General features: G+C 33.4%; 1 protein-coding gene across 1 annotated transcript; it reads left to right on the top strand.

The window, feature by feature from the left end:
- Window positions 1-8,924: 8,924 nt before the first annotated feature.
- Window positions 8,925-10,509, top strand: LOC145591523 (FBD-associated F-box protein At4g10400-like). The gene is made up of 3 exons (XM_081648001.1): window positions 8,925-9,136; window positions 9,459-9,755; window positions 9,917-10,509. Exons 2-3 carry the CDS (start codon window positions 9,465-9,467, stop codon window positions 10,304-10,306), a joined length of 681 nt encoding a protein of 226 aa, XP_081504127.1. The 5' UTR covers window positions 8,925-9,136; window positions 9,459-9,464; the 3' UTR covers window positions 10,307-10,509.
- Window positions 10,510-15,379: the final 4,870 nt, after the last annotated feature.

Raw genomic sequence — 15,379 nt, 5'->3', positions numbered from 1 at the left:
CCAGCTCGGAAATAATTTCAGCGGTAGGGGAAAGGAGGACGGGCTGTTTTGGGGGTCGGGGAAGAGGGAGGAGGTGGTTTTGGGGCTCGGGGAATAGCGAGGGGGTAGTCACGGGGGGTGGTTTTTGGCCAGCCAAGTGGTTTCCGGGATGAGTGGGTGTCGGCCGGCCATTGTAGGGGGTTATGGGGGTTGGCCACCGGCAAGGAAAAAGAAGGAGGGTGGCTGACTAGGGTTACGAGGTGGTGGGAGGGTGGCTGGGTGGATTTTGGGATTTTTCTTTTTTTCTTTACTTTTTTTAATTTTTTTGATTTTTTTTCTTCTAATTTTCTGATTTTTTTTAATGAATTTTCTGATTTTTTTTTTCAATTTTTGATTTTGTATTAATTTTTTTTAATTTTTTTTTTTTTTTGAATTTTCTTATTTTTTTGAATCTTCTGTTTTTTTTTAAAAAAAATTCTAATTCTTAATGAAATTTTCTGATTTTTTTTCTAATTTTTTGAATTCTAAACTAATCACGTGTTGACATGTGGTATTTATAAAAAAATTAAAAAAATTACCTTTTCAACAGGTTAGCGGTCATTGGGACCGCTGAAAGAAAATAAGAGGCAAAATTGGGACTGTTAGAAAATAAACCCTAGTTGGGATTATTATAGGTAAATCGCCAATAGTTGGGATTATTAATGTGTATTTTTCCAAAATTTTATACGCACCAACTTATCCTCTTTCTCCCAAACCTTGGCAAATTCACCTAAAATCATTCCAAAAATCACACATACTCAATAATAATAAATTTGTACAAGAATGAACTTAATTCGTTCAAAACTAACCAAATTTCACAAAAAAAATAAAAAAATAATGAGAACAAAGTTCCTAGCAAGAGCAATATTGTGTTCTGAACTATCAAATCAAGTGATATTTACAGCACAATCCAGTCAAATTTACAAAGAATTATCACAAGCTAGCTAGCTTATAAACCTAGAAATAATACTGCAAATTGAACTAAAATTGCAATAAGAATAAAGAAATTAAACTTTTAATGAAACGATTAAAAGTAATTTAAAATCAATCATAACCTCAAATTGTAAATTAAAATTCGATTTACACTATGAAATTGATGAAGCTCGTTGATTTAAGAAATAGAAGAAAAAAAAAAACTTACCTCAAATGCAGCTCAAAATTCAGAGTCGTAGAAGAAATTTAACCTGTATTCACCAAATTGAACAAGAAAAATTGAATTTCCAACAAGATCTTGACGAATTTGAAGCAATTTTAGCAAGATCTAGACGATTTTGCAGCAAATTATACCCAATTTGATAGAGAAAGCTCATCGCAATGGAGGAGAGAGAAAATGGTTGAGGAGCGAGAAAGTGCGTGGAAATGAATTGAATGTGCGTGATTTAATTTGGACCGTTGATCGCGCGCCTTTTTTGTGTTAGATCTGACGGTCCAGATTAGTTCCTAGTTCCTATTATAGGATTGGTTCTCATTATAACCTGGTCTTTTATATATATATATATATATATATATATATATATATATATATATATATATATATATATATATATATATATATATATATATATATATAATGTTCATATTAGGAAAAAAAAATATGTTCATAAACAAAAAACTAAACGTTCATAACAACTTGGATTTGTAGTTGAACATTTACAATTGTCGACTTTGAACATTCATTCACTAACTATATATATATTAGAATATTTGACACTATATGTTCATAAACACACCTGAATGATCAATTGAAAAATGTACAAAATCAAAGCTAAACATTCAATTCTTGTATCAAGTCTCTCTTAGGACCTAATATTTCTAAGCTACACTTATTATCTTCATAACCCTCATTAGAACAAATAAATCCTTTTTATTGAAAATGAGTCATCCCTTCGCCTCTTACTTCTCCCAACTTTGATTTCAAAACCTTTCATAAAAGCACACTCATTATACATTTTATAAGCATCATCTTCAGAAGGAAATTGTTTCCCCCAAAAATCAAACTGACTTGCTTCTTAAAAAATAAAGGCATCCTCTTTTTCCACTGCAATAATTAAACATGTAACAATGAACACATATAGTAGAAATAATGATCAATTACAATAATACATTTAATCAATTACACTTAAATTACCATATGTAAATATAAAAAGGATCATCTATAGTTACATAACTGAACATTATTTATGAAACTATAAAGCAGTGGTAATCATTAAAAGTCACATGTACAACTTATAATTCCATAAACACAACTATATATATATAAATGAACATTTATAATTGCATAATTGAAAATTATTACAATAAAATAAATAACAAATATTAAAATGTGTTCACTACTAGTTAAAATATATATGAGTATCTTTAAAAGAATGAAAATAATTGAAATTCACATGTACAACATATAGATTCAAATACAACTACAATGAACCTATAGTTTACTACAGAATATATACATTAAACATAAATGAACATTTACTATTACACAAGTGATCATTTTTTTTTAACTAAGCTTATTTTTATACGACACACCAAACTGATAAAAATAATTGGTTAGAAAAATTATAACAACTATAGATGTTCATATAAGACGCACAAAACTAGAAAGACAACCATCAAATAATAAGATTACAATCAAAATTACAAAATAAAACAATAACACAAATAAGAATCAAATTAGAAGAATAATACAACTGGAACTATAATTTAACTAATAACAACAATTGTAATACTAAAACCAGAGCATTATCACAATTAAAATCAATACAAAAAAACTATAAAATTAAAACATTATAATCGCACAATTAAAATCGAATAACATAGCATTATCAAAATCAATTGATACATTATCATTTAAAACATCAAAATCAATTGATAGATTATCATTTAAACATTTATATTCCAATCAATAAACAAAGACTATGAAATCAAAATTTGTAATCGTACAATTACAAAGACTATGACAAATTACTCACATTAATTCTTAAACGAGTCGAGTAAACTAACTCCAGGAGGAAAAATAGAGTCATAGTCATGATCAAATGTAATTGAGCCAGAAATTTCCATGGAAGAAGAGAAAAAATTGGAAAAAAAAATCAAAAAATGTAGGAGAAAGAAAGTGAAATCTGTGAAAAGAGGAGGGAGAAATTAAAATTGGTGAAAAGAGGAGAGAGAGAGAGAGAGAGAGAGAGAGAGAGAGAGAGAGAAATTAGGTGTAGGGAAAAACTTATATACTTGCTTGAATGAAAAATAAAGAAGAAGAAAAAAAAAACTGGCAGGGAAAGAGGGATAAAACGACTTAGTTAGATGGGGACATGGGGGTGTAGGGGAAGTTGCCTAGACTAGAGTCTAGGGAAACATTTGTATAGGCGTATATATGCACGTAATGCATGCACTTGTTCAAAATTTTACTGTTTTCTCCGGGTTTTTTTTTTAACACTTTTTAAAAATAGAAGTTTTAATTTAGGTACACCACTTTTCATTTTAAGTAAATAAATTATCTCTATCTTTCTTTACTCGAAAAAATGTCTAGAATTCTGCAATTACAATAATAATGCAACTTTAAACAACAAAGGAGGTACTTTAACAAGATTGACAATACAATAATAAACTTAAATTTTAAAATTTGACATAATAAATCCAAAACTTTAAGTTAAATTTAAAATACATAGTCATGCAAATCATTTGAACATATAATTGAAAAGGTATTAGTCATTTTCATATCGTATATTAAGGGGACAAAGAGAATAGTCATTTTCATGCTTGAATATCTTTATAACATAACTTTGATTTTAGGATTCACTTTCCTTGTCTCAAAAAAAAAGTGCATCACTTTATTTTGTAGACTATCTTGTTTTATTTTTACTCCCTTAAATTCGTTTTCGAAAGAAGGCCATATTTGGTAATTTTACACCAGTAAATAAAAAAATAAGATATCAACAAAGTGTTGGTTCACTGGGTAAGTTTATTACCTTACATCATAGAGGCTTGAGGGTTCGATTCCAACTAAGTGAGGGTGCTCGGGAAGTTGGGGTAGCGGTTCCCTTACCTCCTCTCTACCCCTAAGAACCTAGCCGAAAATATTGTAAAAAAACTGAGTGTTGAAGTCTAGTCATAGTCCTCTTTACCCCCCCCCCCCCCCACCCAAAAAAAGGAAAAAAAAAATAGTAGTAAGCAATAATTATATGTTACATATATTGTAAATTAGATTTGTTGCATCGAGAGTAAGGATGGCAATGGGTCCAGGACCCTGCCCAAACCCTGTCGAACCCTACCCTAAAATACGGATATTCGTCTAATTTTTTTAGGCCCTATGGGTAAGGGTAGGGTATGGGTCTAAGTGGTTTCATGTAGGGTAAAGGTCCGAGTACAATGTATTCATACCCAGACCTTACCCGCAGACCCATCAAACCTAGACCCTACCCAGACCCGTACTTAGACCTGCCCAATTAATTAAATAAAAAAATAATATAAAATAATACTTGTAAAAGTAAAATCATAAGTAAGTAATGAGCGCATGTATAGCTGACTTTGTCGTAAATCCCTATTTTCGACGGACTTTTCCGGTGCCGGAAAACCTCTTTCGATGGAAAATTCCGTCGGAAGAAGACATTTTTCCTACAAAAGCTTTTTCGACAACCAGTTACGATGGAAATTCCGTCGAAAACGGGTTTTTCGACAGATTTTTGGGTGTTTCCGATGGAATTTTTCCGTTGAAAATGAGCTTTTTTCTAGTAGTGATCGCTGGTTTTAAAATATATTTTGAACTTCGTATTAGGGTTATTTTTTTCATACTCGTTGTACGATTTGTCTAATTAATTATAACATTCTCATGTATTATTATAATTATTATTATTTTACGTGCTATATACAAAAAAGACGATTAAAAATTAGGGGAAAAAAAGGTAACGGATCCTGTTTGGACCCTGGATCCTGTCCAAACCCTGCTAGACCCATAGGGTTTGGGTAAGGGTCTAAAATTTTTTAGACCTCTAGGGAATGTTTGGTATGTTGGAATTAAGGGTGGAATTGGGAGATTTAATCCCAATTGAAGAAAAGAGCCTTGTTTGTTTGATGGGAATGAGAATAAAATGAAGTTTGGGAATGAGAATAGTTAGAGGTAAATTCCCACCCTTTTTTTATTTAGGGACTAGGGAGGGTAAGTAATAAATGGATGGAATGAGAATAGAATGACATTTTTCCATTAATGAAAAGAATGAAATAAAAATGTTAATAAGGGTATTTTAGTAAAATTATTATTTACTCCCTACATATTCCCACCACTATTAGAGATGGAAATGGATCGGGTTCGGGGCGGGTGGATCATCACCCGCCTCCATCCACCCCACCCGATCCATCCACCACCCACTAAAACATCCACATAATCCATCCATCCATCACCCACGGGTAAAACGGATGGTTCGGGTGATAATCAGGTGTACAATATGAGTATTTAAATTAAAAATTATATAACATTTAGTGTGTCCTAAGTGTCAACGTCTCATCGAAATATCAACTTATTGAATTATCGGATGATTTTTGAACTCATAAACTCATAAACATCCAAATTCTAATAAAACTCAAAGCCTTCAAATCCAAGCTTAAATTAACAATAACACATGGAATGTTGTATTTTTTGAAATATTCGGGTGATGGGTCGGGTTAACGGATCGGGTGATGGGTGAAAATTGTCCACCCGAATCCGATCCGTTAATCCGTTACCCTCCTATCATCCGTTTAAACCGGGTTTTTCACCCGTCCAATAAGGCGGGTGGAGCGGGTGGGCGGGTGGTCCACTGGATATTTCCATCTCTAACCACTATCCAAAAAAGGTATGAACATATTTTTATGTATTCCCAATAATTGATTTCTAATCTCATTCCCACCTTTTAATTCCCAAATTCCCATTTCCACCTTCCAAATGCCCTATAAGGGTCGGGTCTGGGTATGGTATGTATATGTATTCCAAATAATTGATTCCTAATTTCATTCCCACCTTTTAATCCCCAAATTTCCATTCCCACAATCCAAACACCCCATAAGGTCCATCTAGGGTATGGGTATGGGAAAAAATTTATGGGTACAGGTTCGGGTATTACTAGACTCTGCCAGTCCCTACCCATTGCGATCCCTAATCGAGAGTATGTCAATGGCAGTGGCATACTAAGTTAAAACTATGTTACATATATTGTAAATTGGAATTGTTGCATCGAGAGTATGTCAATGTTAATTTACTACTAAGGGGATTTGATAGGTTGTCGTACACTTGTCAAAAATAAATTCCTAACAAATCCAACTAACAATGTCGTAGGGTAAGTTGGGTTGAATCCACAAGGAGATGATATTCAATCTAACCTCTAAGAAATTGGAGAAACTAAACAAGTCACGAAATTCAGATAGAAAAGTAGTCCAAATTAAAATAGGAATAAAAACTAATAAAAAGGCCTATGGTTATGGTTCACCATGCTTATAATTTTAAATCTATCAAAATACTTATAACAATTCAATAATCAATCAACTAGTGCTAAGCCTACGGTCGGGTCTTCACGCTCTCAATTCAACATATGTAGTTCGGTCGCTAATATAATCAGAATTGCTAAATGTAGGTAAGCCTTTAAAAGTAAGATCTTTCAATTCAAACTCTTATTAACAACAATTAATCAAACAATTGATCAGGTTGTAAGATTAACAATAAAGTACTATCAATTAGAGAAATCAAATAATAATCAAACCATGAATAAATATCAATCAAGATTCATAATAAAAACATGGATTCCCAAACCCTAGAAATAAAACTACTCAAACATGGAAGAAATAATTAAAACTAGATCTAAGGAATGAAACATAATTAAAAGCAATAAATAGTAATAAAATACCTCAATGAATTAAAATAATAAACCGAAGATCCATGGAGATGCCATGAGAAACTAGGGTTCAGGAGAAAACTACAACAAGCGCAAAATAATAAAAAGCATAAAAGGCATAAGGGAAAAATAATATCCCTTGAGTATTTATAAAATCCTAAATTCTAATCTAAAAATAAATAAAGAAAAGAAATAAGAAAATAATAAATACATAAGTCGCAATACTATTGGACCATAGACGATGACGTGGCACGAAGATGATCGATGCAATCGAGGGACATGACAGCGACAAAGCCTCGTGGGCTGCTGTTCACTCGCAAAACCTGCGGGCGCAGGTCAGCCCCAGGGCCTGGCAGTAGTGCTGGGAGGTTCGCGTGGGCGTGGGGTTTGGTCACAGGGTACATAACACGAATTAAGATGGCCATAACTTCTGTTCTAGAAGGCTTCTTTGAGCGTGTGACCTATCGTTGGAAAGATCTTCAAGTCTAGTTTCAAACGTAACTTGAATAACTCCAATCCGATATGTAGAACTCAAGTTATGATCAAAAGAGTGGACAAAGGTCAGTTTTGTCACTTTGTAAATCATCGTTTTTCTCTATTTCTAACTCAAATTCAATTCCGAAAGGTGCATAGCGACCTTTACGGATGCTATTATTATTCCTCACGCATAAAAATCTCAACCTAAGGTTTCCACAAACACATATCTGTAATTGAGTGATATCGATTCATCGACTTTTCATCCAAATAGTTATTGAAACTACAAAACTACCTGAAACATTAAGAAAACACAAACGAAGTGTAATAGAGCACAAAACGGACAACTTATGCATTTGCAACCTAAAAAGAGACCAAAAGACCTAAAAAGCAACTATAAAACTAGCATAAACGTGCCTATAAAACTTATATAAATGTAATTCATCAGGGTTTTTTTTTTTTTTTTTTTTTTTTTTTTTTTTTTTTTTGTTTATATATATAAGAAGAACTACAAAAACAAAAGCAACAATAGAAAGAAAACTAAAAAGACCAAAATAGAAATCTACGACGACGAGCATTAAAACTATCTTAACCCTGCTTCCAAAAATGAAATGTTTGGAGGCTTCTGAAAGACAATTTTGGAGGTTTATAGTATGTCAATGGCAATGAGCCAGTGACGGTTTTAGTTGAACCCATACTGAATCCGAAAAAATGAATAGGATTCTTTTAAAAAAAAAAACAAATAGGATTTTTTTTAACAAAACAAAATAAAAATAAAAATAAAGTTGGTATAAGTATTATACTCTGCGCTTATTTTCACTTTACAACGCGCGTTCTACTGGTGAAAGCCAACCATTTTAGGACAAAGGTAACCCGGCACCTTTTTCTTTCTTTACCAAATTGGGGTGAAACCGTGAAAGTAGCTCTTTTATTACTTTTGGCTTATGAAGTATGAACAACGTGTTGACGGTTTTGTATTTACCAAATTCTCCTAGCCTTAGGCCCTGCTCTTTTGAGCTTCTGGGCAGAGCAGAGAAGATTTTAGCAGAGCAGAGCATATTGAAGCAAAGCAGAGCAGAGCCGAACGGAGCAGAACAGATTATTATTATTATTATTATTATTATTATTATTATTATTATTATTATTATTATTATTACTACTACTACTACTACTATAACTATTATTAATATTGTCGCATTATTATTATAATTATTAAATATTATTGTTAAATATTAATTATTATTATAATAATTATTAAATATTATTTAATTATTATTTTTGTTAAAAATTAATAATTAGTATATTAAATATTAATTTTTAATAATAATATTATTAAATATTATTATTTATTATTATTATGAAATATTTATTATTATTATTATTATAATAATGATTCAATATTAATTATTATTATTATTAAATATTAATTATTATTATAATAATTAAATATTAAATATTATTTTTATACAAATTTCAGCAGAGCAGAGCAACTCTAAAGAACGGGGCCTTAATTTATTTATCGGGCTAGATTCTCTTTCACTCATTTTTAACTTTCTCTCTCCTCATCTCCACATCTCCTCCTCTCACTTACACTCAACGGATATCCTTCAATCTGAAGCATTCTCTCTCATCCATCAATGAATTACAGAAAAAATCAATTACTAAAAGTTTGAAACCCTAACTTCTCCCTCTCTCCTCACTCCCATTGAAGATCCGCCGTTGGCCGTCGACCGGCGCTCGGCTGCTCGCCTTCTATCTTCAATTCTGTTCGACAGACGACAATTCAGGTTTAGTTTTTAATTTTTTTTAATTGTAAATTGTTAATTAAAATTGAGGTCGATTCCATAACCTACTTACTTAAACCTGATGAAGTAGAAAATATGCTTTCATGAAATTTTACGCCGATATGTACAACAATTCTTTTTTAATGCGGAAAATGAACATGATGAATTATTTCCAATACCTACTTATTTTTGGAACTGTTTGGTATGCTTCAGTTTTCAACTTAAGCTTCCTTCTAGAAGTGTAATTATGAGACTGAAATTCATACATCATTCCAGTCCCCTCATACTCAATTCTCTAACACAAAAGTCACCTTTCCAAATTCAGGAAAATATGGCCGAAGACAGGCACCGGCAAAGACGGAACCTTGTCAGACGCTGCCGCAGGAGTTTAACCGATGACGGAGAAGATCGATTGAGTTCACTTCCTGACGAAATCCTCACTGAAATCCTCTCTCGTCTTCCAATCAATTCCGCCGCTTCCACCTCCATCTTATCCAGCCGTTGGCACCGCCTCTGGACCGGCGTCACTCGCTTTGTGCTCTACCTTGATAATGATGAATCACAAAACCTAACCGACTACCTCAACAACATCCTACGACAGCTTACTTCCCCCAAAATCGAGGTATTCAAAATTGAGGTAGTATTAGCAACCTTAAGATATTGGTGGAGAGGCATTTTAATGTATTCGCTTACCTTTCTGTGAATGTGAATCTGCTCATGTTTTCAAATCTTGTCCATCTTAAAACGACATTGTCGGGTGGGTTTGATCTTAATGATTGCAAGGATTTGTTGGTTTCGCTGCAATGCTTCCCCAACTTAAAGCATCTTTGGGTAAAGCTCGATGACATGGATTATAGTAGCAAAATGGGGCAGAGGAATTGGTGTGCACCAGATATTGTACCGAGTTGTTTGATAAGTAAGCTCAAGACGATAAAGATAAAGGGACTACGACTTAGCGGGAATACTGGTGGGCTCAAGTTGCTAGGGTACATTCTAGGTAATGCAAAAGTTTTGGAAAAGCTTTACTTAGATGCTTGGTTTCATGAACGTACTGAACAAGAACAACTCTGGAGGGAACGTGAGTTCTGTAGGTCCGTGTTTAAGCTTCCAAGGAGCTCGTCAACTTGTGGTGTTGAGTTTTCTGGTAGCTTTATTACGTCTAGTGATTTTTGATTTCAAAAAAGAAAGCTTATCTGTATAACTATAATAGCCTAGCCAGGTTCATTGACATTATTCTTCCAACGTTAAAGGATGCATATGGCTGGCAGGTACTGACTACTAGATTTCCATTCGATTTTTCAATGTGTTTAGATTTGTGTCAATGTACAAAGCCTTGCTAAATTTGCCCTTCTAGTAGGACAATGGTTATTGTAAAATCAACTTCTTTTGCTTATCTATATATTGTATGGTTATGGTGTATTTTTTTGCTTGAATTGTTATTTTATTTATACACGTCAATTTTATAATGTTACTGGACTTAAACTGCTATGATAATGTTCTTATAACGTACAAGAAAATAATTTATGTTTGTTGGCAGTTTGGCACTCAAGCCTTTGACTTCTTGTGACAATTGAGGGTCTTAAAGCCACATGACTCTGTTAAAAGTTTGCTTCAAATTTAGTTAGCAAGGATGGAAACAGTAGTAGTTAGTAGACAAAGTTAAAAATCAATCTTATAGAATTAATTGGACTCAGGGGAGATAGTTGAAAATCAATCTCATAGAATTAATAACCATAGGATTCTGGGAAGCCAGAGTTACTTAAGCTATGCAATTAGCTGCCTAAATTGTTTGGGCAAAAAATTACAACTGCTGTATTATAGTTCTCCTTTTTCAATACGGTGCATGCAGGGGATATATAAGAGTATTAGGTAGTACTCCGTAACACTGCACGGGGCTGCTAACGCTGCTTCTTATAGAAAGGGTGGCATAGCTTGTCTCTTCTCTAGTTCTCTTCCAATCTCCCTCTTATTTGTGTGGAGTTAGGTGATAACAAACTTGTGCTTTTATCCCCACATGATTTATCTACCAACTCAAGGAGAAAATTGTATTATTCTTATCAATCAATTGCAACCTAGATTCGTGTAAGATCATCCATGAGCTCTTTTGCTACAAGTCGCATATACTATACTAAGCCCTTTTCTTCTTCTTTGGTTACTTGAAGTTTGATTAGTTTCTTTCTATAAAAGTATACTTGTAATTGCTAGTACTTTCTGTATAATAAGAATGCAGACTAGCCAAGAAATTGAGGAGCAAAACATTAGAATTTATTGTGCTAGAAAGAATGGGGAAAAAAAAAATTGGTTGGGGGCGTGGAGGAACACCACTGTTGAGCTCCTCATAGATGTTCGGAGCAACAATGTAAGTAAAGAAGCTCAAGCTAGGTATGGCAGGAAAATAAATTCAGTGAAGCTTTTTTCAAGCTTCCAACGAGCTTCTTAACTTCAGAAGTTGTGTTTTTCACTTTTTCTAGCTAGTGTGTATGAACGTTAGAATTTAAGCCATGCTATGCAATTATCCCTCTTTACTATTACTTGTTCATTGGTAGAACTGTTATTGTTACACCATGTTTATTAATTCGTACATAGGGAGTATTTTACAGAGTACTTCTTTTATGTCGTTCATACCATTTAAAAATGAGTACTCCTTTCGTTTTGTAATAATCGCAACATTAGAGAGGGTACAAAGTTTTCGGAAAATTACATGGTAGGGTCCAAAAGGAAAGTTTTTTTTTATTTTTTATTTTTTATTAAGGTAATTAAAATTTAATTTTTTTTTAATCTTTTTTTTTTATTCAAAGGAGGCACATAGCCAAAGAACTAGAGAAAACAAACGCAACAAAAAACAAAAAACCTATAAAATCAAACTTCTAAATTGTTTGACATTGCTGTGGCTTTCTGTTTTATGGTTTTTGTTTTTTAAAATCATATGATATATGTCACATAATGAATCAAAAATTATTAAAATCATGATAATTTTGAAAACTAACCTAGGATATACAAAGTTGCTTGGGTACATTTTAGGTAATGCAAAAGTTTTGGAAAAACTCTACTTGGATGCTTGGTTTGATGGACATTCTGAACAAGAAAAACTCTGGAAGGAATGTGAGTTTTGTATATCCTTGTTTAAGCTTCCAAGGAGCTCGACTTGTGATGTTGAGTTTTCTGGTAGGTTTATTAGGTCATCAAGTGATCTTGATTTCAAAACGGAAAGCTTACCTGTAATATGGCCTAGCCAGGTTCATTGACAGTATTCTTCCAAGTTCCAACATTTAAGGATGCATATGGCTGGCAGGTACTGACTACTAGATTTCCTTTTGAATTTGCTTTCATAAATCAAGTTTAGTTTTTGCTTTCAACCAATGTGTTACATGTGTGTCAACATACCTTGCTAAATTTGCTCTTCCAGTAGGACAATTGTTATTTATGCTTGTCAACTTTAAATTGCTACTGGACATGAACTACTATGATAATGTTCTTGTGATGTACAAGAAAATAATTTGTGTTTGTTGCCACTTAAGCCTTTGACTTGTCATGACAATTGAGGGTGTCAAAGCTACAAGACTCTATTAAAAACTTGCTTCAAATTTAATCAGCTATGATGAAAACAGTTGTAGTTAGTAGACTAAGTTTGTTTTACAACATATGCTCAAGATTTACTCTCTATTTGACAGGTTTTAGCTACAAGTTAAATGAATGTTGATGATTAAGCTTAATTTGGACTCAGGGGACTAGTTGAAATATCAATCTCCTGGAATTGATGACCATATTAGGATTATGTGAAGCTAGAGTTACCTATGCAATTAGCTACTTAAATTGTTAAATTGGACCAGACATTACCATTGATGTGTTATTGTTCGCCTTTCACAATACAGTACTGTACGCAGGGGATAGATAAGAGTATTAGGTAACACTGCGTATGGCTCTGTTTCTTGTAGAAAGGGTGGCAGTAGCTGGTCTCTTCGCTTGCAATCTCCCTGTTATTTTTGTGGAGGTAGCTGATACAAACTTTTGCTTTTATCTCCACATGATTCATTTACCAATACTAAGAGAAAATTCTATTATTCTGATCAATTGCAATAGCTCTTTTGCGACAACTCACATAAACCGAACTTAAAGCCTTTTTCCTCTTCTTTTGTTGCTTGAAGTTTGGTTTCTTTCTATAAAAGAATGCTTGTAGAGTTGTAGTTACTAGTACTTCGTGTATAATAAAAATACAGACTAGCCAAGAAATTGAGGAGCCAAAAAAGTAGAAATTGTTGTGCTAGAAAGGTTGGGGAAAAAGACTTTGTTATTTATTCATCTTTTTGGTTATTTATTTCTATGTAATAATTAACCTTTACTGGAACAATTGTTTTAGTAATTACGATCATCAGTTACTGCATGCTGGTTTATAAGCAGGAAGAAAAGTATCTTTGAAGTAATTGGTTAAACAAAACTAAGGCGAAAGATCAAGTTAGAAATATACTGTTTGCTTATATATATATATATATATATATATATATATATATATATATATATATATATATATATATATATATATATATATATATATATATATATATATATATATATAGCACGTTGTCACGTGTTGACTTATTTGCCTAAGTCCCCTTATACGCGATCCACTAGTCGACAGCACCCGTTAGTCTCCTAGTCAGGACTCCCCTTGTTTTGCTAGGCTAAGTGTGCTACGAATTTGGCTAAGTAAGATAAGAAAGATGCTCACAAGATATTTCAAAGGAATTCTTTGATTGCTTGAGAGAAATTACAAGTGTGTTGGCTTGTGTTGGCTGAATGTACAAATAAATGAGGATGGGCTATTTATAGGCATCCAAGCTACCTCCTAAATATCTAGAGAGTTCCTAACCCCCTTAATTGGAGGGTTCTAGACTACCACTCTCTACACTACTCTAGAACGTTCCCACCTCCAAAGGAACATACATACAAGGAGGTTTCTACATCCTTCCTAGTCTAGAATGCTCAAGACCACCCTAGAACATTCTAGAACGTACAACACTTATGTACATACAAAGAAGACCCTAGACCCTTCTACTATGTACATGAAGACCCTTGAATATTCTAGCATTCCCTCTAGAATACTCCTCCAAAAGAACACTCTACATAAGCCCGGAACCTTCTAGAGACTTCTCACGTATTCCGGACTGCCCGCTGCCCAAACTCATACTTCAGGACCTCTGTTTGGAAAACCGACACCTCCATGGTCTTCCTTGGCCCAAAATATGGTGGACCCCAAAATTTGAGCCCATTTGGAGCTCATTAGCCCGTCCAAATGACCCATTATTGTGTTACTGTCAAGTGGGTGTTCACTAGAAATACAAGGCAGGTTCAATATAAAGCTCTTTAGGGGGAAGTGCTTACCTGAGCACCAAGGCAGGCCCCCTAGCCCCGAATGTTGCCTTGCTGCCTAGTGACCCTCTTGACGCCCATCCTTGGTGTGGGAGATGACCCGTGACAACGTGCGTGTAAAAACATGAGATGGGGAAGCAAGAAATCTAATACTCCATTCTAAAAATTAGATGTTTTGTTTTTCCAGTGAGTTTGAACATTAGCATTTAAGCCATATCAGGGCCGTCTCATTAAATTTAGGGGCAAAGTCACCTAATTAGTGATGCAATAAGTTACCCACATTGTTAAATTGGGCCGAAAATTACAATTGTTGTGTTATATTTCGCCTTTGTCAATGCACTGTATGTAGGGGATAGATAAAGAGTATTAGGACTCTTGCTTCTTGTAGAAAGGGTGGCAGTGTAGCTGGTCTCTTCTCTTGCAATCTCTCTATTATTGTTGTAGATAAAGGAGAATTTTGTACAGTCTATTCTTATCAATACCAACCATCTTAAAAATCTCAAAAATATAAGAGATTCTTATTAATTTTGTACTTGTTCATCGGTAGAACTGTTATTGTTACTCCAATTTATTAACTCCCTAGAAATTTTTTGATTATGTGTATATTCTTGCGAGTCACAGTTGGTGTTTTCATGCAGAACTATACTTCTAGAATTTAGTATGGGCATTTGTACAAGCTGTACTGTTTTAGTAAAAGATAAACACCACCTCATGTTTTAGTAAAAGATAAACACCACCTCGATCTTTTTCATATTATAATTTTTTTTTGACAAGAAGAAAAAGGATTTCATTAATACGGAGTAAAAGATAGTCAAACGATACTTACAAACAATTCCTAAGAAAATTCGAATTCCAGCACAGGTAACAGTGATAAATTTT

Source organism: Chenopodium album, chromosome 18 (assembly GCF_948465745.1).
Source record: "Chenopodium album chromosome 18, dcCheAlbu1.1, whole genome shotgun sequence".
Taxonomy (NCBI): Eukaryota; Viridiplantae; Streptophyta; class Magnoliopsida; order Caryophyllales; family Amaranthaceae; genus Chenopodium; species Chenopodium album.
Note: the sequence above shows the minus strand (reverse complement) of the source record. Positions and strands in the feature narration are given on the sequence as shown.